This window comes from Rutilus rutilus, assembly GCF_951802725.1.
Source record: "Rutilus rutilus genome assembly, chromosome: 5".
Lineage (NCBI taxonomy): Eukaryota > Metazoa > Chordata > Actinopteri > Cypriniformes > Leuciscidae > Rutilus > Rutilus rutilus.
Genome location: NC_140213.1, coordinates 49161382 through 49187582, shown reverse-complemented (window position 1 = coordinate 49187582; position 26201 = coordinate 49161382). Strand labels below are relative to the sequence as shown.

The following is a 26201-nucleotide window of genomic DNA, read 5'->3' as shown; positions in this document are numbered from 1 at the left end:
TTACCTGGGAACGAGTGTGCGGTGTTACCTGGGAACGAGTGTGCGTTGTTACCTGGGAACGAGTGTGCGTTGTTACCTGGGAACGAGTGTGCGGTGTTACATGGGTACGAGTGTGCGGTGTTACCTGGGTACGAGTGTGCGGTGTTACCTGGGTACGAGTGTGCGTTGTTACCTGGGAACGAGTGTGCGTTGTTACCTGGGAACGAGTGTGCGGTGTTACCTGGGTACGAGTGTGCAGTGTTACCTGGGTACGAGTGCGCCTGGGTACGAGTGTGCGGTGTTACATGGGTACGAGTGTGTGTTGTTACCTGGGTACGGATGGATGCCGTTGGTGTAGATGGTTTCGGAGGAGGGCTGTCCGTTGGTTTGGTGAGGGAGGGCGCTGAAGCCGTTGACCCCGATGGAAGCTGCCATGCTGGGCACCGCGCCGGCACTGATGCCTGGTGGAGTGCTGGTGCCTAAGAACACACACACACACACACACACACACACACACACACACACACACACACACACACACACACACACACACACACACACACACACACACTCTTAACAAGCCTTTGATTGGCACAGTACAACCCACCTTCATTTATATAACGCTTTATACAATACAGACTGTTTCAACACCACAAAAATAATGTTCTTCTCAAATATCTAAACATTCTTAAATCAAGACACATTTACTTGTTAAGTAAATTAAGTCTTGTTTACTGAAAAAGTCATAAAAATTAAGTGAGTTTATGCTTAAAAATATGTGCCAGTGGGGTCAGAACAATCAGCTTAATTTAAAGTTGGCAGATATTTGGTCTTGTTTTAAGCATAAACTCTGATTTAAAAATAATAATAATTTAAATTGCAGTAAAAGCAGCTTTACAGTGATAATAATGATCAATAATGCAAACAGAATTCAGAATGCTCTAAAAAATACAGTAGTGTCATTATTCAGCTCAATTCAGTTCAATATTGATTCAGTTCAGTTCAATAACTGTGTAAAGCTCATCAAATTTAGCTATAATGTACAGAAGGGTTACACTTTATTTTAAGATGTCCTTATATAGAGTACATTTAAGTACTGAGTAATATAATTTAACTACATTAGGGATTAGGGTTTGGGTTAGTTGCATGCAATTATGCATAATATATAGTTACGGTTACACTTTATTTGGTAATTTATTTTACAGTGTCCTTGTTACATGTGTTACATGATGTTAACTGTAGTAATAACTATAACTGATGCATAATTACATGCAACTAACCCTCAACCAAACCCTAATCCTAACCATAACCCTATAGTAAGTACATGTAGTTAATTAATATCACTCAGAACTTAAATGCATAATTACACTGTAACACAGACACCTTGTCATTGTTATAGTGTAAGTATATATTTAAGTTCTGAGTAATGTTAATTAACTACATGTACTTACTATAGGGTTTTGGTCTAACAAGGACATTAAAATAAAGTGTTAACTATACATGTTCAATTAAGCTCTACAGAAGACAATAGCGTCTTATTCAAAAGAGTCAGTTCAATGTTGATTCAGTTTAGTCCAGTAATTGTGTCTATATTGCAAAATTCATCAATTAAATTAAATAAAGACAAATCAGCTATAAAGCAGTGCAGGCTCGTAGTTTATCGTACTCTAGATGGTTTGGTCAGGTTTCTGAACATCACCTCATGACAACACTGAATATTCACACTTTGACTGCACTGACACGATCAGATGAGCACAAAACTTGAGCTGAATAATCACACTGTTGTCCGCTGTACAGCCGAGTTTGTCTCATGAAGTTATAAAGCGCTGTAGAAATGAATGTTTGACTGGATGTAGGAGGTCGAGTCAAAGCATTAATAAGTGTTTGTCTCCGGTCACAGACGCGTCTCTTCGCTGCCCTCCTGACACTGATCGTTCAACTTCTTTCGGCTTTTCTCCAAGGGCATTTCAGTCGTGGCAGATTAAAGCTGACGGGTAACAAGAGTGTGTGTCCACATCACGGATTATCAAAGCGGGAAAACTGACAGACGAGAGGGAGAGGAAGCGCTTTAATTAATTCCTCGTGACCCTTCGTCTGAGGTGTCAGCGGGCTTTTGTAGCTGGACGGTCAAAGACACATCAGGAGTGTGTGTGTGTGTGTGTGTGTGTGAGAGAGAGAGACGGGGGTCAAACGGGGGTCTGGGATTATCCGTCACAAATCTTCACTTCTGTATTCTTCAGTCAAGGACTCTCTGGTCAAAGGCATCAGATTGGCCGTGTTCCCGGGTTCATCCTCAAACTGAGACGGATCATTTCCCATCACACCTGGTGTTTTACTGAGTGACTGTGATTTACAGAAGACACACTCACTCTGTTTCAACACCCACTGACGGACTACAGAGACAGCATCCTAATAAGATGGAACCGCATTACTATTGGTCAGAAGTTTTGGCTTGGTGCAATTTTTGTTAAAAAAAAAGAAGAAGTGTCTTCTGGGCTGCATTTATTTGATCAAAAATAGAGAAAAAATGTGAGATATTTTTACAATTTAAAATAAATTGTTCTCTAAGTGAATATATATTAAAGTGTAATTTATTCCTGTGATCAAAGCTGAATTTCAGCATCATTACTCCTGTCTTCAGTGTCACATGATCCTTCAGAAATCATTCTAATATGATGATCTGATGCTCAAGAAACATTTATGATTATTATCAATGTTAAAAACAGTTGTGCTGCTTCATATTTTTAAGGAAACCATGATTTTTCAGGATTCTTTGATGAAAAGAAAGTTCAAAAGAACGGCATTTATTTGAAACAGAATCTTTTGTAACATTATAAATGTCTTTAATGTTATTTTTGTTTTAATGCATCCTTACATCAATTTAATGCATCCATGATGGGCAAAAGTATTAATTTCATTAAAATAAAATCAACGGCAATGACGTGTTTCCTGTGAATATGTCAACATGACGTCACTTCCTGTTCGGCGTCCTTGTCAAATTCATTGAGTTGCACAAATTAGTGCATTAAAACGCTTTAAATAACATTATTACACGGCTCTGTGGAATACTTGATTCTGATTGGTCAATAGCGTCATCCAGCGGTAAATTATTCCCAGATAACAGCAGAACACAGAAACACAGGCTCATCCGGGTCACTGAAGTCAGCAGCGCTATACGCTCGCTAGGAACGGGTTTTCTTCATGGAAGTTTTGCGTTTGCTGAGCTAATAAAATATTAAAATTCAGTTGAATCAATATTTTGTGTACAGTTATTTAATTATGCCATCCAGTATCGTGGACTCGCTCTCTTGTTCCATACAAACGCTGCTGCCATTTTGTGACTATTGTTTTGTTCACTGTTGGATTATGAGATAAACAGGTATGATTTTAAAACAGTTTAATCTGAAATCAATATCTCTGATCTCCATAATTGCTTATGTGGTGAAATGCTGTGTAATAAGTGTTATGGCCTGTATACCGTATCTCTTAAATGATCTTGCCACTGAAACTGCTCTCACTGCGGAAGCTTTGCGTTTAAAGACCTAATAAAATATTTAAACTCAGATCAATATTTCGTGTCTAATTATTTACTTATATGGCAAGTAGGCGTGTAATAAGCGGGATAATGTACAATCAGCCGGTGGTTCTCTCAGAATAACCCCCTTATCGTCCTGTCAGGGTTATTTTGAGAAAACCACTGGCTGGATGTATATTATCCTTACATAAAGATATTAGAAAATCTAATAAAAATGCAGGATGAGATCAATAAGCATGTTTTAGAGAAAATGCTAAATTGTGGAAAATACATTAAAAAAAAATTCTAAAGTAATTTTTTTATTTTATTATTCTTTAAAAAAATATTACCGACCTCCATAGTACACAGCACAAACAAATATTTGGTATAATAAGATTGATCAATATTTTTCAATATGGGATGAAATATATATTTTTTTGTTCACTGAGCCAATTTTCAATGCATTATGGGATGATCTTTATCAATGATACATTTAATGTTTTTTGAAATGCTGTCAGCTCTGTGGGTTTTGTAAGAGCTTCTGTGTGGATACGTGAATGCAATAGAAAGAAGTTGAAAAAGATGAAAACAAAAACCCTTGTGTGACAAACAACAGTGAGATTAACGGCTGAGACGAACACTTGTTGCTCTCGAGAACCAAACTGATGAAACCCGTTTCCTGCGAGAGCGGAGCGATTGATCCTGCTGCCTGCTTTAATTAAAGCTTTATTTGAGTGTGTGTGTGTGTGTTTGGTACCTGAAGACGGTGTCATCGGCGCAGCCACGAGGCCGTTGACGTTGAAAGCTGCCATTTGCTGCATCTGAGCGGCGGCGAGGGCAGTCATGGGGTTCAGATACGAGCCCTGAGACGCTGCCATGAGCGCTGCCTGCTGCTGCATGACCTGCTGCACACACAGACACAACAGAGATTTAGACTACAAATATCTAGCACTCGAAAAAATCTTGGGTTATTGTTTCTAACCAAATCCTGGGTTAAGCCTTTTGGGTAACATTTTTTGGGTTCTTTTTTCAGTGTTTGGGTAGTTTTTGTGTTACAAAACTCCTGGGTCAGACGTAACAATCCAGTGTTTGGGTAGTTTTTGTGTTACAAAGCTCCTGGGTCAGACGTAACAACCCAGTGTTTGGGTAGTTTTTGTGTTACAAAGCTCCTGGGTCAGACGTAACAACCCAGTGTTTGGGTAGTTTTTGTGTAACCCAGATCCTGGGTCAGACGTAACAACCCAGTGTTTGGGTAGTTTTAGTGTTACAAAGTTCCTGGGTCAGACGTAACAACCCAGTGTTTGGGTAGTTTTTGTGTTACAAAGCTCCTGGGTCAGACGTAACAACCCAGTGTTTGGGTAGTTTTTGTGTTACCCAACTCCTGGGTCAGACGTAACAACCCAGTGTTTGGGTAGTTTTTGTGTTACCCAGATCCTGGGTCAGACGTAACAACCCACAGAACACAACATGTGTATTTACCCAGCACTTGGGTTGTTTTTAATCCAGTGTATTTTTAGAGTGTGGAAACTAGTTTCTGCCATAGCAATTGCTGGTAATCTGTGTGTGTGAGACTCACAGCGTGTGTGTACGCTCCATATGCTCCAAACTGGATGGTCATGGGACTGAAGATGCCGAGCTGACCCGCCATCTGATGCATCCTGCGCAGGGTTCGTTCCTTATCAGTGTCTGCAAACTTCACCACCAGACTGGAGGACGCGCCCTGAACACACACACACACACACACACACACACACACACACACACACACACACGCATATATAATTCAATGGATATTCCTGAAAGAGGACCTATATGCCCTTTTATATTCTTGATGTTGTTTTCAGGCTCTACTAGAACAGGTTTTCCTGCTTGAATGTTGATTATTTTCCTCATATTCTCCATTGTTGCAGCTCCTCTCTTCCCAGTCTGTCAGCAACGCTCTGTTTACTTCCTGTCTCTATGAAGCCGCTCCTTCTGAAAAGCACACTGTTCTCTGATTGGTCAGCTGGATCAGTGTTTTGTGATTGGTTGTGCACTTCGAGCGTGTTTGGGAAATGTCCCGCCCCTTACCACAACCGCCAGTTTAACACACTACTAACTAACTCAAACAGGCTCGCCCCTTTATTTTGTGTATGAATTATTTAAATTAGGAATATTGTGACGTGTTCGTTCCCTGAAGAAACTCAAGACTACAGTGGAGGCGTTTCAGGAGTTCAGAAACACTGACACTGATATAGAGAAGAACTGGAGCTTTACAGAGCTTCTTCATGCTCAAACAGCAACATTACACACTGAAGAAAGATGAACATGGAGAAAAAGCAGAATGGACCTGCACTCACAGACACCGTTCAGATCCGATCTCTCTGTGTGAAGTAGTTGTGAGCAATTAAATCTCAGCGGCCGCTGCGTGAGACATTGATTTATTTAATTGGGCTCTACGACTGTCATGAAGACACATGATGTGATGGAGGAGATCTGTGAGGGTCTCGTCCCTGCAGAACACATTAAAGTGAAGTGAGGACTGCAGATGGGCCCTCATTACAGCTGTCAAGGGCCTCAGTGTCAGGGGCATCAGGGGCCTCAGTGTCAGGGCTATCAGGGGCCTCAGTGTAAGGGGTATCAGGGGCCTCAGTGTCAGGGGTATCAGAGTCAGGGGTATCAGTGTCAGGGGTATCAGGGGCTTAGTCTTTTGAAAGGACAACGCCTTCCCCCGGATTGCCCTCCTGGCTCTCCAGTTTGGATTAGGAAGGACGCAGAAATGCACTGGCCGCTGCATGTTTTTGCTGAGACTGAGTCACCCATACCAACAAACAGACAGATTCCATCCTTTTCTTTATTAAGGAGTACAAAATCCTTGATTGGATTTGCTCCTGGCCAGCGAACCAAGCCACACCCCGAAGAGTCATGGCCCGGTAATCCTGGCCAGGCATCGCACTCCCAATAATTAATTTAACCATTAATAAGTTTCTGATTTCAGAATCCAGCCACTGGCGGTACCCGACCCACTCAGATCCCATCTTGTGAACCGGAATTCTGACCGAGCTCCTCCCCCCCCCCAAAAAATTCCATAACTCTATTTTTATACTCAAGAATCTATCTTTATTCATAACTTCAACCATTAATAAGTTTCCGATTTCAGAATCCAGCCAGTGGCTGGATTCTGAAATCGGAAACTTATTTGGAGCTCCTCCCCCCAAAATTTTTTCTCATAACTCTTTTTTTACTTCTCTTTATTCAAGAGTACAAAGTCTTCGATTGGACTTGCTCCTGGCCAGCGAACCAAGCCACACCCCAAAGAGTCATGGCCCAGTAATCCTGGCCAGGCATTGCACTCTCAAAAAAAAATTTTTCAACAACAGACAGATAGATCCCTATGTCCACTTCAGTCCCTATCCTTATGATTGTTTTAAGAATCGGGATAGTCCACACAGATAGTCCAATTGTATTCCTAAATCCATTCTCGCCCCAATGAGGAGCTTGTAATGAAAATTATAGCACAAGTCAAAGACAGCAGAAGAGCCCAAGACTAATCTCCATACCACAATCTATTTAATCCTATTCTACTAAGGAACACATCTTCAGTGGAGTACCTCAGGATCATTGGGTGTTTCGGCTCTTTAAACACCAGATACCCTCCTCTGAGGCGGCCCGCCCAAGGGGATCAGTCCTAGGCGTGTGTCCTAAAAACATCTGAGTCTCCTAAACCAAACACTATCTCATAATAATTCTCATATGGTCCAGAACTTCAGTATTGATACCATTATTCAAACTACAATGTATCTCTCCACCAAGCCCCACAACCTCAACCAGTTTTTACAAAAACCCTTAATGGTATTCATCGATAACAAATTGGGTTCCAGTTATGGTCCGTCAACCCAAGGCCACCGTCTCTGCGTGCTGTCCATGTGGACCCAGAGGGGTTGGATACCTACCTCCACAAGTAACCCCTTCGTTAACACCGCAAGGTATCCCGGGGCACAAGAAAAGGGCCTGTGTCACGAGGTTCAGATTAGCAGGTACTCAAGTGTGAAACTGAGCACCAAGCTTCTACCAATCGTCACCTCTAAGTACATGCCAACCTCAACTGCTACATCACACTCACCGTAGCAAGTACAACCGTAAGGCAGCATATACCTTAACCATCCTCTATCTCCCTTAACTACCAGCTATCACTTTCCTGGTAACCAATTCTTTTTCCCACAATCCTTTGTGACCCAATTGCCCAGCATCGAACCCGGGTCTCTCTGTCCCCAATCCAACCCCACTCCACCATATCATTCCTAAATTGCACCTACTTCACACCTAGTAAAGACCATAATCCATTATTTTTTCTAACAAATAATCATGTTCCAATGCTGGTCTCGAACCCGGGTCTCTCTGTCTCTAATTCAATGCACTAATCACTCCACCATATCACTCCTGAATTGCACCTGGTTCACATCTAGTAAAGACCATAATCCATTACTTTTTCTAACAAACAATTTGTTCCAGTGCTGGTCTCGAACCCGTGGCTCCCTGTCTATAATTTAACACACTAACCCCTCCACCATATCATGCCTACATTTCAACTACTTCAAACACAACATATCCAATGGTCTGTTAATTCTTAAAACAATTCATTTGTAAGGGTAGGTATGTCCACATATATTAAACCCTAGTTCTTTATGAAAAGTAGGTCTTATAGCTTATTCTTAAATAATATTAACCCTATGAGGGGTAGGTTTTAGTGCTTGTGCTGGTACAGGGATAGCCTAATTACATCCCAGACAAGACTTCCTCCTGTGAGGGGTAGGTTTAGGTATGTCAAATAATTTAGCCTAATCCCCTGTAAGGGGTAGGTTTTAGTGCTTGTGCTGGTACAGGGATAGCCCAATTATATCCCAGACAAGTCTCCCTCCTGTGAGGGGTAGGTTTAGGTATGTCAAATAATTTAGCCTAATCCCCTGTAAGGGGTAGGTTTTAGTGCTTGTGCTGGTACAGGGATAGCCCAATTACATCCCAGACAAGTCTCCCTCCTGTATTGGGTACGTTTAGGTATGTCAAATAATTTAGCCTAATCCCCTGTAAGGGGTAGGTTTTAGTGCTTGTGCTGGTACAGGGATAGCCCAATTACATCCCAGACAAGTCTCCCTCCTGTGAGGGGTAGGTTTAGGTATGTCAAATAATTTAGCCTAATCCCCTGTAAGGGGTAGGTTTTAGTGCTTGTGCTGGTACAGGGATAGCCCAATTATATCCCAGACAAGTCACCCTCCTGTGAGGGGTAGGTTTAGATATGTCAAATAATTTAGCCTAATCCCCTGTAAGGGGTAGGTTTTAGTGCTTGTGCTGGTACAGGGATAGCCCAATTACATCCCAGACAAGTCTCCCTCCTGTGAGGGGTAGGTTTAGGTATGTCAAATAATTTAGCCTAATCCCCTGTAAGGGGTAGGTTTTAGTGCTTGTGCTGGTACAGGGATAGCCCAATTACATCCCAGACAAGTCTTCCTCCTGTGAGGGGTAGGTTTAGGTATGTCAAATAATTTAGCCTAGTCCTCTGTAAGGGGTAGGTTTTAGTGCTGGTACAGGGATAGCCCAATTACATCCCAGACAAGTCTTCCTCCTGTGAGGGGTAGGTTTAGGTATGTCAAATAATTTAGCCTAGTCCTCTGTAAGGGGTAGGTTTTAGTGCTTGTGCTGATACAGGGATAAGCCAATTACACCCCAGCCAAGCCTCCCTGCTGTAAAGGCTGAGTTTAGGTATGAAAATATTAAGTACTAATCCCCTATGGGGGCTAAGTTTTCCAATGGGGGAGTTGTTAGTGTTTGTGCAATAACCCTTTGACCCAACAATACTAGATTAAAGTATGCATGATTCAACAAAAACTCTAAACCATATCATATCTTCAACATCTTTTATTGATTACCCAATTCTGAGGTTCAATCCTTTAGGAAACCATGTCCCCAGTTTTTTAATCCAATATCGTTCCCTTTGGAGTCTATCTCTCTTCTCCCAACTGGGGTCATGCTCTAGTCCACAAATCTTGAGAGTCTACGGAAATGAGGGACCAGGTGTCCTCCTCGGTGGATCCCTTTTCTCACTGCATACCTATGTCCCCACATCCTCATGAGAATGGAGTTTTTGGTTTCCCCCACGTACCTTTTCCCGCACCAGGAACACCGGATTAAATAGATGCAATTTTTTCGGTTCAGCGGAATAGCTTATGTGATCCTGTGCACTTTTCTGTGTGCACCTCTTTATCAGGGTGCCGTGGGTTTTGGATGGGGATCATCCAGCCGTTTATTGGCTGGATTCATTTTACTGTGTACCAGCATATCCCATAGGTTTTTTCCACGTTTAGGCTGCTATAACCCTGCATTGTTTACCCAGTGCCTCATCCTTCAAGAACCTGTCAAAATTGCCTCTCAAGCCTACCGCTAAGTTCTTGGTAGTCTTTGAGAACTCCACAATAAAAGGAAGAACCCTCTTATTTGCGGTTTGGGCTTTCCTCTCACCCATACAGCCTTTTTCTTCCTCCTTAATCCTCATCCTCAAGAAATGTCTGGAATAACCCCTACCCCTAAGGGCCTTAACCAGGATTTTGATTCCCTCAATCCTATCGGTTTCCCTCGTACAAATCCGTCCGTTGCGATTTTACTGTTCCTTTGAGCACATGGATGTCGTGGTGACTGCCCCGGTGTAGTAGAGCATGAGTGTCTGTCGGCTTAAAGAAGACCTTGGCATCCAATTTTCCTGTTTCCAAGAACTCCGGCCCTTTGTATATTGTGGTGTCCAGAAAGTCAATCTTATCTGCCTTCAGCTCCCATTTTACTTTAATGGACGGGTGATGTGAGTTGAGGATTTCCATGAATTCCATCCAATCGAATTCCACGGAATTCCCTTCTGTACCCTCCCAAATATCATCCAGATACCTGAAGTACTGTGTGGGTAAGGATTTGCATTTTGGGAAGACCGACTCTTCCCATTCGGCCATGTAGATGTTCGCATAAGCTGGCGCGAAACGTTTGCCCATGGCAGTCCCCTTGATTTGTAGGAAGAATCGGCCATTGAATTCAAAATCACTTCTGGTAAGACTAAGTTCTAGGAGCCTCAACAAGATGTCGTCCGGTCTTCCCTCCTCCGGATATCGCTTAAAGCACTTCTGGACCGCCTCCAACCCCTTCTTCGTCTCAGTGTTGGTGTAGAGACTCTCTACGTCCATGGAGAAAAGCCTAGCTTGAGGACTGATCTTCATAGCTTGAACTTTTTCCAGAAAATGATAAGTGTGTTTGATATGGCTGTTATGTCTTGTGGAGAGCGGGTTCAGATAGAACGTGATGAGCTCAGCTATTCCGTAGCTTTCACTCCCACAATCAGAAACAATTGGTCTCCCGGGAGGAACATCTGGAAAGGGCCAGGATGCTTTATCCTTGTGTACTTTTCGAAGTAAGTAGAACTTCCTTTCCCTAGCTGTACCCGATCCCTTGAGATAATGGATCCGTTTTTTTTTAGGATCCCCCTCTCTTGCAGTCTCCGCAACTCCTCCTCTATCACTTTAATCGACTCCGGATAGATGGGCTTCCCTATTTCCATGTAAAATTCTCGGTCCATCAATTGCCTCTCGGCCTCTTTCACATATTGCTCCCTATCCATTATCACTACAATACTGCCTTTGTCTGCCGGCTTGATGATTATAGAGTCATCCTTCCTCAATCTTTTCAGGGCCATCCATTCCCCCTCCGACAGGTTGCATGTTTCAGTCACCTCCTTCGTCCCCTTCATAATTTTTTTATCTTCTTGTATGACTTCCCAAACCACCCCCGGAATCTGGCTCCCCTGAGGTTCCCATCCCGAACCTGGTGTGAATGGTGCCCTTCTTCTCTCCTCCCCTCCTTCCTCCTCTTCAAAAAAAGCAGCCAGCTTTAATCTCCTGTGGTACTCAGTGAGTCCTGCCTCGGTCTCTAATCAGTTCCAGGTGGCTCCCCCCATTCCCGCTCCCGTAGGGACAAAGGGTAATCCCCTCTGCAACAGAGACATCTCAAATTTGTAGAGGATTCTGGTTCGGGAGAGGTTCCCCATGGTCTCACCATCCTGGTTGACCTGGTGCCCCTCCCCTCTCAGTTTAAATGAATGAGCCAATGCTCCCACATTGCCTGACCTGTAGTCCTTGTCCAATGAGTAAGGTCCGATCCTGTGTGAAATAGCTGGCAAGGAAGCAAACTTATTGTTTCTTTTGTACTGATGATGTGGTCATTGATCCTGCTGAGGTTCATAATTTGATCCCTGGATAAAATTCTATTGAAGTTGATGATAGGAATCAGAACCTGTGCGTTGGGAAAGGTGACCTCTGCCGCACTCACACTCTTCCTGATCCAATTTCCCCACCCATCCGGTGGAGACACAGGTCCTGTCATTAATTCCAAAAGATAGGACTACCTTGGTCACCCAGTCTGTTGTAGGGGTTTTGTTTCTGATGATCTGATGCGCATGCAGCCAACGCGACCCTGGGTAACACATTATTTGAATCCTCTCATCACCCATCTTTGGCAAACTGGCCAGATCTGAGTCGCCTAAAATCAGTACCGGTCTTTTGGGCCGTAAAAACTAATTATGCAATTTATGTCCCTCATGGTCTTGTCTCTCAAATCCATTCCAACCTGATATTTATTTAACCCATTGTGGCAGATTTTTTTGTGTGTCTTCCTGATCCTCTACCGACCTCTTCCTTTTCCTCTTTTTTTTTTCTTTCTCATCCTCCTGGATAATTTGTGATGTGTTGCTATCAACCACTTCATCCAACGTAATCCAGATCCCCTCCTCTACTTCGTCCGCTATAGCTGGTGTTACAGAATCTCCCTGCACCCGTAAATCCTCCTTTTTGTTGTTTTGCCGAAACTTCCCCAGTTGTTCTCCCCTTTGCGAGGTACTGTTTAAGGGCTTTACCCGCCCTGTTTCTACTGGAAGGTCACGGGACCCCATCATCGCTGATCCTTCCTCCACCCACAGGAGTCTAATCCTACCTATTGCCATTTCTATGGTACTCTGCTGGATCTTCTTCAGCCTTCTACGAGCCCACCTGGCTGCTACCACCAAAGCCTCCTCTCCTTTGTGTAGATCCATACTTCTACATTGAGCCAATGTTTCCTCCTGAGTTGAGGTGTAATGCTGTTTCAAAATATTCAAGCTTTTATAGAGCCATCTCTTAGCACAGCTCTGCAGTTTCCAGCCAACTACAGGTGTCAGACCTGCAATGTGATATAAACTCGCAATGCTGAGAAAGAATAATGATATTAGTAAAAAAATGAAGTCACAGAATCTGTCTTAAGAAGCTCGTTTCCCATCCTGAAGTTTCCGGCCTGTTGTGTCCAGATGACAGCAGGAGTTTCTGTCATTCCTTGAGAAAAGGACATTTTCTTCCGGCTGAAAGCCACATTCCCACAAACAAACACAATAATGATGGGCGGAAGCAAACGCTGCTGTATCTGGTATGAAATGAATTTTCTGAATTTGATAAGCTGTCATCTCTGAGGCATTCGTCACGGGTTCAGAAAACTAATCTCATTTGAGGAGAGCGTTTGACTTCAGAAGAGCATCTGGATTCAATTTCACACTGGCCGCAGAGAATTTGCATAGAAAAGAAATAAAAAACAATAACTGAAAATATAATTGCAGAATTGGACAGGATGAAACTGACAAAAGTGACAGAAACACATTCAGATTTTACCAGAAGGAGAAAAAAATGATTGACCTTTACAAGATATTCAAGTTCTTCGAGAAAAAAACCTGCCTTTTTGTGTTTAAGGGGAGAACATGTCCAGATGACACTTCATACAATAATCTAAAGGAATTATATTTCGCACAAATAAAAGACCATTGTGATTTTTTGGGATTATTTTCATATCAAATCTATAAATTAAATCTATAATAAATTCTCATAAGTGTAATATGTCTAGATATTTTACTTTCCAGTTGCTTTTGTTGTGATTCTCATAATTCTCAATAGTGATTAATTACTACACCGAAACAAAAAGATTAGTATGTTTTACAAGAAAATACTATTTGTTTTTTCTACTTCACTATTTGTAATTTCATGTTTAATTCAATGTGTTACTCGCCATTTAATTACAATTATTTGTGAAATTTCCTAGCAATTTCTGAGAGAAAAATGTATATACATCAATTTTTTTCAATGTAGTATACCATACTTTATACAGTATTGAAGTAAAATATAAAATACATTTATATACAAAATTTATATAAAACATATTATAATACTATTACAATGGCATAACTTAAAAGCAGTACAAAAACTTATAAACCCTACAGTTATAATATATATTATTGTTTGCTTTTATCAGATTACAATAAAGAGACATTAAAGGAATTTGTTTTATTGTCATGAAAATAATGCAAAATATAATATCTTATTGTTTGAGGTGAAATGCAATGTGCACATGGTCTCGACAAGTTTCATAAACAGAAAATATCAGTTTATTTCAATGGTCCACTTTAGACATTCTAACTACAAGTAACTTTGTGACTACGTCATTAGAGTATTAGTCGATTAAATACTCTAAACTCTATAAAATAATCAACTGTCTGCTTAAATACTCTTTATTTTGATGCTCCTCAACAGATATTCTACTGACTACAAGTAACTTTGCAACTACATGTCAGCTAACTCTCATTAGAGTATTAGTAGAGTTCGGGTTAGTAGAATAAGTTGACATGTAGATGCAAAGTTACTTATAGTCAGTAGAATATCTGTTGAGGAGCATCAAAATAAAGAGTATTGAAGCAGACAGTCGATTATTTAATAGAGTATAGAGTATTTAATCGACTAATAGAAGTAATATATAGTTACTTGTAGTTGGAGGGCCCTATCTTGCACCCAGCGCAATTGACTTTGTTTCATTCCTATTTTGCACCCGACGCACAGCGGACTTTTCCCTCCACAGACGCACGTCGGTAAATCAGGGAATGAACTTGCACTCCCGGGGGCGGTTCAGCGAAAAGAGGAGGCGTGTTCCGGCGCAAACGTTCCCTGGTGCTATTTTGCAGTTTCAGAAAACAATTCCTCCACAGACCAGGAGAAACCTCGTCTAAAGTCAGTAGTGCGTTATTCAGATGCTATTTTAAGGGCGCATGCTTGGCCATAATGTAGCGTTTTGCAAATCATACACAATTACAAGGAAAAATATTAACACACGAGGGAAATAATTGTGGTGTCCATGAAGATGTGAAAAAATAGGCATAAATCTAGCTTACACATTTACCCAAATTATCATACGCCTGTTTAACCGAAGCTAATTTGGGTGTGTTTCTCCATCCCCAATGTCACTTCTCTGTGTTTTACGGCCCTGACGAGAACGTCGGTCTCCTCGGCTGTGAACCGCTCCTGGCGTGCGTCTGGCAAATCCGCCGTTATAATAGCAAGCCGCCATGGAACAAGCGCGCCTGCTCTTAAAGGGAATGTGAGATGACGCTCTGATTGGTTTATTTCACGTTATGCCCAAACCACACCTATGAGTAATGAAGCGTCTTCAGACCAACACATTTTAGATTTGCGTCGGGCGCAAGAGTCATTTATCGCGCCGGTATAATAGCAACAGCGCCCGAGACCCGCCCACAAAGTTACTTGTGTTTCTCGTTTGATACTTGCGTTTCAGATCGTTAAAATAGGGCCTGGAATGTCTAAAGTGGGCCATCGAAATACCAAACTATCTAATACAAACTACTTTTCTCAGGCGTGATAAAGTGAATATTTACATGCTCAGCAAATACACACACACACACACACACAGATCTGCAGTGTGTTTCAGCAGAATCAGCTCAACACCTGAGATCAACACCTTCTCGAAGACAAGTGAAATTCTCAGCTTTTTACAGTGTCTGCATGTCTGAGCCGCAGCGCTTCAAGACCAAGGTGCAAAACTACATTTAATTCACATCAGACACTGAACGCAGAACATCTGCAGATCCTCAATAAAAACAGGAACATTCATTAGCTATGCTCATCGAGTTTACCCAGTTAAATCACTTGTGGTACAGTGTTTTAAAGTGTTTAAAAACAGTGTTTAAAAACATTTGTTACCCTGGAGCACAAAACCAGTCACAAGGGTACATTTATTTTAATTGAGATGTATACATCATATGAAAGCTGAATACATTTGTTAGGATAGGACAATCTTTGGCAGTGTTTATTGTGTCTCGTCTGACGCTCTGAGACACACTCGTTTATGATGGAGGGAAAAAAAATCACTGATAATAATGATGAATTATTATCACTAATAATTTGCGCCAACACATGGAAAGGAAACACTGCTTTATTCGCAAATGTTTCATGCAATATTCTATTTTTTTTAAATAGCTAGAGTTGATGTAAGATGGTGAGTCTCATGTATGAATGTATATGAGCACCACAACTAATGATAACGACACAGACAAACTGTCATCGACTCCACTTTCAGAAGGATTTATTTTCCAGCTGATGAACGATAAAACATTGACAGCCAATCAGGGAGGATTCTGCTTTAAAGAGCTCGAGCATTTAAAGAGACAGACGACAAAACTGCAGCGCACAGAGTAAACCAAATGATATCGTGATTTAGTTATCATTATAGTTATTGTTCTTGGTGTGAACGGCCTTAATTAACTGTATGGATGCACAATTAAGTCGATTAAGAGGAAAAAATATGCATATCCAAATGCTCTCCAACAGGTGCAGGATCAAATGAAAGATATTTTCACGTTTCTCAAGCGTATAATAAATGCACAATACAGTTTACTTTCAAATATTGCCAGATGTCATTTTTTTTCTCTCTCTTTCACTCGACAAAAATAAACAAATAGATTAAAAAAAGAAATCATTCAAACACAATCCACCGAGGCTCTTTAAACGCTCTCGTCTCGTTCACGTCACTGTGTGAGACGAGTTTACACGCAGTTGTAGACGAGCACTGATGTGGAGACTGTGCTCAAGACTGCAGATTCAGTTACTGTTTGGATGGCTAATCAGAGATAAATCCTTTTTAGGTGAATGCATCTGTAATGTGGGTCCGTATGTGACAGAACGAGATGACACGACTCTGAGTGTGTGAGTGTGTGTGTGTGTGTGAGAGAGAGAGAGAGAGAGAGAGAGAGAGAGAGAGAGAGAGAGAGAGAGAGACTCACAGGCATCGTTTGTCCACCATGGAGACTGTTAATAGCAGCCTGGGCTTCAGCATGACTGGAGAACTTTACAAAAGCACAGCCTGTGGAGAGAGAGAGAGAGACAGACAGAGAGAGAGAGAGAGAGAGACAGATAGAGAGAGAGAGAGAGAGAGAGAGAGAGAGAGAGAGAGAGAGAGAGAGAGAGAGAGGTTAGTTAACTAGTCATTTTAAGGTGAAAATGAATTAGTATTAGACTCATGCTTTCTCTGCTGTGTCAGGTTATTGCACTGGTTATTGAATTATTTCATAAACTAATATGGCAGTATTTTAACCAAAGGAAAAATAACTCTATACAATAAGGTTTCAATAATGTACAAGTTTGGGGTTCTTTTTTGAAGAAATGAATACTCTAGGCTGGTTTATAATGAGCACTAGAGTCAGACAGACGAGAGAGATAACTGAAGCAGATTTGCTGATCCCACTGGAAGTGCAGCGTTTCCTGATTTCTGCTGGTTTAGTTTAGAAACACAGATTATAAGTGAATTATATGGATTCATATAGATTTACCCATCACGACGTCCTACAGACAGAGAGTTAGAGCCTAACTACGGTAATAAACATCGAGACGGACTCAAAACCTTCACATTCACATTAATAACTATAACTAACATAACCTTTAAAAAAACACACAAATATTTAAGAATAAAAATATGTTTGTGAAGTCAAGGCAATATACACACTAAATTTTAAATATAAAAAAAATATGTATTATATTTTTAAATACATACATCGTATATATATATATATAACATTCAATTTAATATATATTCTTTAAATATTTATTGCATTTTAAATGCACTTAATATATATTATCCTTTTAACTATACATAAAAAATATAAATGAGATATATATATATATACATATGCTGTATGCATATATATATATATATATATATATGTGTGTGTGTGTGTGTGTGTGTGTGTTAACAAAAGTAGAAAAAAACCCATATATTTATTAAAAGTTTTCCAAAGTGAGAATGTGAACCCAACTACTAGGTGAACCCATACACACACTCTCACACACACACACACACACACACGCGCATTTGCTGCTGGATTCCATGCAAACTTCCTCAAAGGGAAGAAAGAAAAGCAGAGAGGCCGGAGGAAAAATCAGTGTGTGAAGAAGAGCCGCTGTGATACGATCTCCTGCATCTCATTCTGAGGATTCTGCTGGTTCCTCTGAACACTTTAACCTTTCCACAGAGAGTAACCGGAGCACACACATCCATCTAACAAACCCTGCAATCATCAAACCTGCGTGACCCCGATCCGCTCCAGAGCCACAGAAACACTTTTACTTCCCGCAAACAAGATGCATTAATGCCGGAGAGAGAGACGACACACTTTCATGAGACCGAACACACTTCAGAAGACCAGAGCAGCTTTAGACATGACAAGCACACTTTGAGGATTTCAAATCTGATGGTTAGGGAAAATACTTCTAAAACACCTCTTTGATTCGAGGAGAAACATTTGGACACGATTTCATGGGATCCTAGCGCTGCTAAAGCTCCATTATTCCGGACACAAATCCACACAAACTACAAGTGAAACACACGAGAGAAACATCATTAACAGCCAGACAGGTGTAAACGTGTCCTAATATCATAAATGACATCTTTTTAATATCTTAGATGTTTCACCCAGAACGCAATGAGTTTAAACGGAGAGCAAAGGGAGTCCTTAAAGTTTCAATAAATCATGTGTAGATCTAGATATTCACACGAACACTCAACAAAAGTCTCTGTATGTTAAAGCTGTGTCTAGTGTCACCAAACACAACTGCGAAAATAATGTCCGTATCCAAGCAAGTTTCAAACACTCCGTCCATCAATCAAACCGTTAGCCCCGCCCCCAAACCCACGTGATTGGCTGAGTCAGAAGTCGGCAGATCATGCCACTCAAACTAACAGTTCAATGTTTCAGGAAGTCAAACTAACAGTGACTCTGAACATGAAACTGACACGACAAAAATGTAATATTACAAACTTTAAAACTAATTTCTTTCTTAAATTTGCGGTTGTCGTCACTTCAGGTTCAGGTTGAATACTGCACATTTGTAGTAACTTTAATAAGGGTTTCAATGAATTCCCTCAGAAAACCCATAGTATTCACATGTGTGCACCATATATGCAAAAATAGTACAAATAGTGTTATGATACTTCAAAACATGCACAGATGGAGAAATAAGAGATCAATGAAATTAATAAGAGAGATTTAAACTCAAAGTTAAAAGACAGACAAACATGAGTTGTGTTTACGACGACTACTTCAACTGATGCTAATTATTACACACCATGCAAATGTAATCCACTTGTTCAATAATATTATTCAACTATATTCAATAATATAATATATAGTAAAGTAGTGTTGTCAAAGACCCGGTACTTCGGTACACATTTTTTTTTAAACGTCACGGTACCAGGTTTTCTCAAACCCGGTACTTGATGCGCGAGCATGCCCGAAGCGCGTGCAGTTGCGTCCTCTAAGCGCCGAGACATGGCGACCGGCGGCGCTGCTGATGTGGTGGCTGTAAATCCACTTGTTGATAAGAAAGGAGGAAAGAGACACATATGGAAATATTTTGGATTAGGCTAATGTCACGTTAAGTGGCCGTTCACATAGTGCGTTTTTTGCGCGTGCAGATCCGTTATTCCAAAAGTAGGCGCTCATAATAGAAGCGACGCGGCGCACTCGTTTTTCCAGGCGCACCTATGTTCATGGTTGCATAGCAACGACAGACGCCACGGGAGAGCAAGCGCTTGTGGAAAGGAGAAACTTGTCGATCTCCAAATGCAACGTAAACATGAGGAGAGTAAAGATGGAAAGCTCTTAAAGATTAGTTCCATATAAATTCACGGATAATTTGTTGTTTTGTCGTTAGTGAAAATCAATATTGACCTTGTATTTGAAAAAGGATCCTCATATGAGAAACAATACTAAAATTCAGAGTAAGTTCATTCGCATTCGGAGATCGACTATTTTTGCGCTCTCCATGATGACGAGGAAGTATCAGCAAAGAATTGATTGATTTCTAGGCCTTTGGTACTGAAATTGGTACCGAGAACCGTGGATTTTCACTGGTATTGGTACTGAATACTGAAATTTTGGTACCGTGACAACACTATAGTAAAGTGTAATTTATTCCTGTGATCAAAGCTGAATTTTCAGCATCATTACTCCAGTCTTCAGTGTCACATGATCCTTCACAAATCACTCTAATATGATGATTTGATGATCGAGAAACATTTATGATTATTATCAGAGTTGAAAACATCTTCATATTTTAGTGGAAACTGTGATGCATTTTATTTTTCAGGATTCTTTGACGAATAGAAAGTTCAAAAGAACAGCATTTATTTGAAATCGAATCTTTTGTAACATTATAAATGTCTTTACTGTCACTTTTGATCAATAAAAGTGATGAATAAAACTATTAATTTCTTAAAAAAAATAAAAACAATCTTACTGGATTCCAAACTTTTGAACAGTTGCGAATTATAGCAATTTATTTTCTTCTGTTGGATTTCTTTGTAATAAAGTTATGATGTAATTCCATATACTTTTGCATTACTGGTTTGGTTATAATTGTCTCTAAACTCTGAACAACAGCCATGTTTCCACTGTCGGGCCAAAAGCGGGCATGCTAATGCTAGTGCTAGTGACTCCCGGGGCTTGATCGGGGCCAACCGGCCAGGGTTCACTCACTTTCAGACAGCAGCGAGTGTTTGAAATAACTTCTGTTTGCGATCCGATGTGGATTCTGATCACCATATAAGGCATAAATATGTATATGCGATGCAAAGCTTAAGTGTGCTAACCATTACCATAGTAAACATGGTAAATACGACAGCTTGAAGAAATCAGACAAATCATAGGCTATCACAATCGTGTATTTATTTTATTTGTCAGTACGTCTCTTTATACCGGACTGTCTGATATTCATATTTAGATCCGCATATGTCATAAAATAAAGCAACTCTTTTTTTTTGTTTCTCTGACTAATAAAATACCACTTTATTTCAGTGTGATTATTGTGCAGTCTTGACACAAATTGATTCATTATGATCAATGAATCACTTTTTATTGTAAACATGTGGTAAACCATCGACGCTTGGGTTTTAAATCTTTAAGTAAACAACAAAAATGCCAGCAAACGGCTGCTTTTATCATGTTCGTTTTGGGATCTCGCTAGTTTCCAGTGATTTCTTTCTGATTAGTTTTCAGATGAAACTTCCATTTGCTGGTGAAATGATGAGTTTGTGTGACGTTGTTTCAGAGAGGAGTGTTGTGTCAACGTTTGTCCTCATTCCTCTCCTACGCCGACACGACGTGTCCATCCGTCCCTTTGCATGAGCGCGTCGGGGTTTCGCTCGTCATCAAACCGCGGAGACGTTGCCTAATGCCTCAGGAAATCCGATCTGCCTGTTTACATGACAGTCGCATTGGCACATATCCGATTTATATCTGATTTATTTCCACATATGAATGAGGCCTGAAACCGATCTCGAAATATCCGAACGCATGCGTTTTTTTCCTGTTTACACGGTCATAGAACACATCCGATCTGTGTCACATATGAGCAAAAAATCAGATTTGGGTCACATTTCACTGACAGTGTAAACGAGGCCTTGTGTGGAAACACCGCGTGTGTTTTTGGGCTCGATGCTCCAGGCCCGAGGCTATTAGCCCCGCCCGGCCCAGCCCGTTTAAAGTCCTGGCTCGCACTGGCCCGATAGTGGAAACGCGGCTATTATCACAATAATAATGTTTACTCCACCAACAGAAGACAAACAAAAAAAGGGCTGTTTCATATGTAAACCTCAAAACCTCAAGAGCCAGTATTGTGTGTTTGCTCCATGTGAAGAAGCTCTGGAGGAATGAGAGAGTAAGAGGCAGAGAGTTGTGTGGGTGCTGACCCTTACTGGCCCCATCAGGCCCCCGTAGAACGGTGCACTCCTCTATCTGCCCCAACGACTCAAACAGACGCCGGACGTCGTCTTCGCTCTGCTGTTTTCCCAACATGCCCACAAACAGCTTCCGGTCCTCTGAGAGAGAGACAGAGAGAGACACAAATTACCTCACATTCGCTCATACACTAGTGTTGGCAAAAGTACCGACTTCGGTACCGAATTTAAAAAATGTGACGTTTTGAGCGCTGTTGAGCGAATTGGCCTCCGCCTCACCTCTGATTGGCCATTGTGTTCACGAGCTCATTGGATAAGTCTCTGATTGGCTACAATGATCAGCACACGGGAGCGTTTGAGAGTGTTTTGAAAGCACAAGCATGTGTCTATCAGCGGACCGGTCCTGCTTTCAAACGCTCCGGTGTGTGTCTGTGTAAGCGCTCGCTGAAGAGCGTCATTGTAAAGCGTATATTTAAAACATGTTTTTATAGCGCTGATCATTGTAGCCAATCACAGACATATCTGATGAGTGCGTGAACACAAGGGCCAATCAGAGGTGTTTACGATTCCGCTCAACAGTGCTAAATGCGTCACGTTTTTAAAATTTGCTACCGAAGTCTGTACTTTTGACAACACCATCATACACACAGAGTTCATGAGATCCAGCGGGATCTGTGACGTCACGAGGGTTTAAGAGGAAAGGATAACACTGCAAAACGAATATTTCTGTCTTATTTTATGCTTCCAGGACAAATATCTAAACATTCTTAACTAGATACGTTTACTTGAGAATAGAGCTGCACGATTAATCGTTTAAAGATCGCGATCTTGATTCAATCTCATTCATAAATGACTGTTGTTACAGTCAATAACAAGTTGTCATGTTTAGGTATGAAACAGATTCAGTCTTCTCAGACACACATTATAATTATTTCTGTCTTACAAATATTCATATTATCACAGAAGTACTGGGATAAAAGGTTAGATGTCTACGGTAGTGATCAAAATAGAGTAAATCACCTATTAAGAGTAACTTGGCGCTTCAAATAACGATTATATCAATTATCATTAAACCAGTAGGTGGCGACAAGTGACTGTTAAATATGTATCTGTCATTGAATCATTCATTCAAATGATTCACTTCAAAAACGCTGATTCATCCAGTAATGAAACAAGTGAAGTATTTAGGTGAGTCACTGAATCACTCACTCAAAAGATTCGCTTCAAAAACGCTGATTCATCCAGAAATGAGTCATTTAGGTGAGTCACTGAATCGTTCACTCAAAAGATTTGTTCAAAAATGCTGATTCATTCATAATGAAACAAGTTAAGTCTTTATGAGTGAGTCATTGAATCAAAAATTCTTCCAAATAATTTAGATTACTTAAACATTTTAAATAAACGGCAGCAATTAGCATTTTGTCAGAACCTCTAGTAAATTAGGTTATTTTGTTTAGTTGTCTGTTCAGAATAGTGGGAGAATCATGATCTCTGTTGACAGAAAAAAAATCTGTCCATGGGGTCAGAAAAATAAGCTATAAATAAATAAAAGGTCTCATTTGTTAACTCATATGCATTAACTTACATAAACTAACAATAAGCAATATATTTTACAGCATTTATTATTATTATTATTAATATTTTTTTTGAAGTCAAGGAACGTACGCCAGCACAACAGTTCCAGACATTACGGATCAGACATTACAGATCGTACACGTTCCTATCCATTACACAAGTCTGTTTTTACTGTACTTTATTGAATGTTCGTCCAGTAGAAGCACTTCAGCTCTGTGTTAATATCATAATCCTTTCATGCCAATGAAAAAGCTGGAGAGCGTATAATCAATATTTCATGCCCTGTTAACTGTATTTTATGGTTTTGTCAGATCTTTTTGACACTGAATTCAGTAGAAAATTGCTGAATAAATCAAAAAATTCAAAAGGAAGAGAAAGCTCACAAGTGTAAAGGAGGAAAATAAGTCACTGTCGCATGTTATAGCCCTGAAATGCTGAACACATACAAGTACATTATTGAGTGTCTTTCCGACTGAGGACTGTTATTTGAAGATGTCGAGCTTCATTCGCTCATCTAAACACACCTGTATCCCCTCATTCATCATTCCCTCATCTCTCCAGGCTGACAGCTTGTATTCCCTCCACATCGAGTCTTACATAAGCTGTTTAATGGAGATTTGCACTGTATGAGCCCAGACTCATCTGTCTTCTGTACTGTACCAGAGCTTTACATTATGCATACGAGCCTTCAGAGAGCGGTGGGATACGACACTCATCCTGAGAGGAAGAGATCAGAGACCGTGACACACTTATTCCACACTATACAACTGATACGGCTGAGATATATAGCCGAGATATGGCTGAGATTTAACCGAGATACGGTTGAGATACAACTGAGATTTAGCCGTGATACAACTGAGATTTAGCTGAGATACAGCTGAGATAAAACTGAGATTTAACCGTGATACAACCGAGATACAACTGAGATTTAGCCGTGATACAACTGAGATTTAGCTGAGATACAGCTGAGATAAAACTGAGATTTAACCGTGATACAACCGAGATACAACTGAGATTTAGCTGAGAAACGCCTGAGATACAGCTGAGATTTAACCGTGATACAACTGAGATTTAGCCGAGATACAACTGAGATTATGCCGAGATACAACTGAGATACAACTGAGATTTAGCCGAGATACAACCGAGATTTAGCCGAGATACAACTGAGATACAACTGAGATTTAGTTGAGATACTGCAAAGATACAACTGATATTTAGCTGAGATTTAGCTGAGATTTAGCCAAGATACGGCTGAGATACAACTGAGATACAGCTGAGATACAACTGAGATTTAGCCGAGATACGGCTGAGATACAACTGAGATTTAGCCGAGATACGGCTGAGATACAACTGAGATTTAGCCGAGATACAACTGAGAGATACAACTGAGATTTAGCCGAGATACAACTGAGAGATACAACTGAGATTTAGCCGAGATACAACTGAGAGATACAACTGAGATTTAGCTGAGATACAACTGAGAGATACAACTGAGATTTAGTCGAGATACAACTGAGAGATACAACTGAGATTTAGCTGAGATACAACTGAGATTTAGCCGAGATACAACTGAGATTTAGCTGAGATACAACTGAGATTAAGCCGAGATACAACTGAGATTTAGCCGAGATACAACTGAGAGATACAACTGAGATTTAGTCGAGATACAACTGAGAGATACAACTGAGATTTAGCTGAGATACAACTGAGATTTAGCCGAGATACAACTGAGATTTAGCTGAGATACAACTGAGATTAAGCCGAGATACAACTGAGATTTAGCCGAGATACAACTGAGAGATACAACTGAGATTTAGTCGAGATACAACTGAGAGATACAACTGAGATTTAGCTGAGATACAACTGAGATTAAGCCGAGATACAACTGAGATTTAGCCGAGATACTGCAAAGATACAACTGAGATTTAGCTGAGATTTAGCCGAGATACAACTGAGATTTAGCAGATTGAAGTAATACAAGTATTAAAATATAAATCTAAAGCGTAAAAAATAATGTAATTAATAAAAAGTTCTGTAAAATGTTCTGTCCTGTAAAAATATTATATATATTGTCTATATAATAGAAGTAAAGCAAAGAATAATATTACATATATTCACTACTGTTTAAAAACTTGGGGTCAGTAAGAAATTAATGTTTTTATTCAGCTATAATGTATTAAATTGATCACAATTTACAAAACATTTATGTTTCAAATAAATGCTGTTCTTTTGAAGTGTCTATTCATCAAAGAATCCTGAATAAAAAAAAAAATCTTATATGAAGCAGCAAAACTGTGTTCAACATTGATAATAATGAGAAATGTTTCTTGAGAATCAAATCATCATATTAGAATGATTTCTGAAGGATCATGTGACCCTGAAGACTGGAGTAATGATGCTGAAAATTCAGCTTTGATCACAGGAATAAATTACAGTTTAACATATTCACATAGAAATATATCGTATAATAGAAATAGATTGTAATATTTTTTCACAATTTTTACTGTATTTTTGATCCAAACTTGTTACTGGTAGAGTAAGAGTTGTCATTAAACAGCTCATAAGACATTAACAATTTCAACTCGTTTCAAATGCAAAGGGCTTAGCCAATCACAACAGACGTTTATATAGAGAACTCTTAAAGGCACAGTAGCACAAACAGCCTGTGAGAATATAAGGACCTCAAGGGAAAAATGGAAAACGAGCAAGATCATGTTTGATTTTGTAGGTAATTGCAAATCAATTGCATATAAATAATAATAATAACAACAAAAGTTTATTTTACATAGCGCCTTAAAAAGTAGATTCTCAAGGCGCATGAATAAATACATATCTTTATACATATTTATGCATATCAAAAACACAATACGTCTAATTAAAGAAAATAAACAAACCAAACCTAACCTAAAAGTTTAGGAAGATTTGAAACGAGCAAGACGGAGGCTGGCCGCACACTGGATTCAGTACAGACTGCAGAAGTCTATCAAAACATTTGATTATTTTCTGGATTGCATAGTGCAAAGTGAACAGGAGC

At 40.1% G+C, this 26201-nt stretch overlaps 1 protein-coding gene across 2 annotated transcripts in view; it reads right to left on the bottom strand.

The window, feature by feature from the left end:
• Nucleotides 1-26201, bottom strand: part of celf6 (CUGBP Elav-like family member 6) — a 125110-nt gene that overhangs the window by 14188 nt on the left and 84721 nt on the right. Inside the window, exons 4-8 of one of the 2 annotated variants that reach the window (XM_084409344.1) lie at nt 21605-21733; nt 16644-16723; nt 5070-5213; nt 4251-4398; nt 309-458 (exon numbers count right to left, since the gene is read on the bottom strand). In XM_084409344.1, coding sequence (XP_084265470.1) covers nt 309-458; nt 4251-4398; nt 5070-5213; nt 16644-16723; nt 21605-21733 — 651 coding nt within the window. The remainder of the gene's footprint in view (nt 1-308; nt 459-4250; nt 4399-5069; nt 5214-16643; nt 16724-21604; nt 21734-26201) is intronic. The other variant, XM_084409345.1, reaches the window with a different exon arrangement.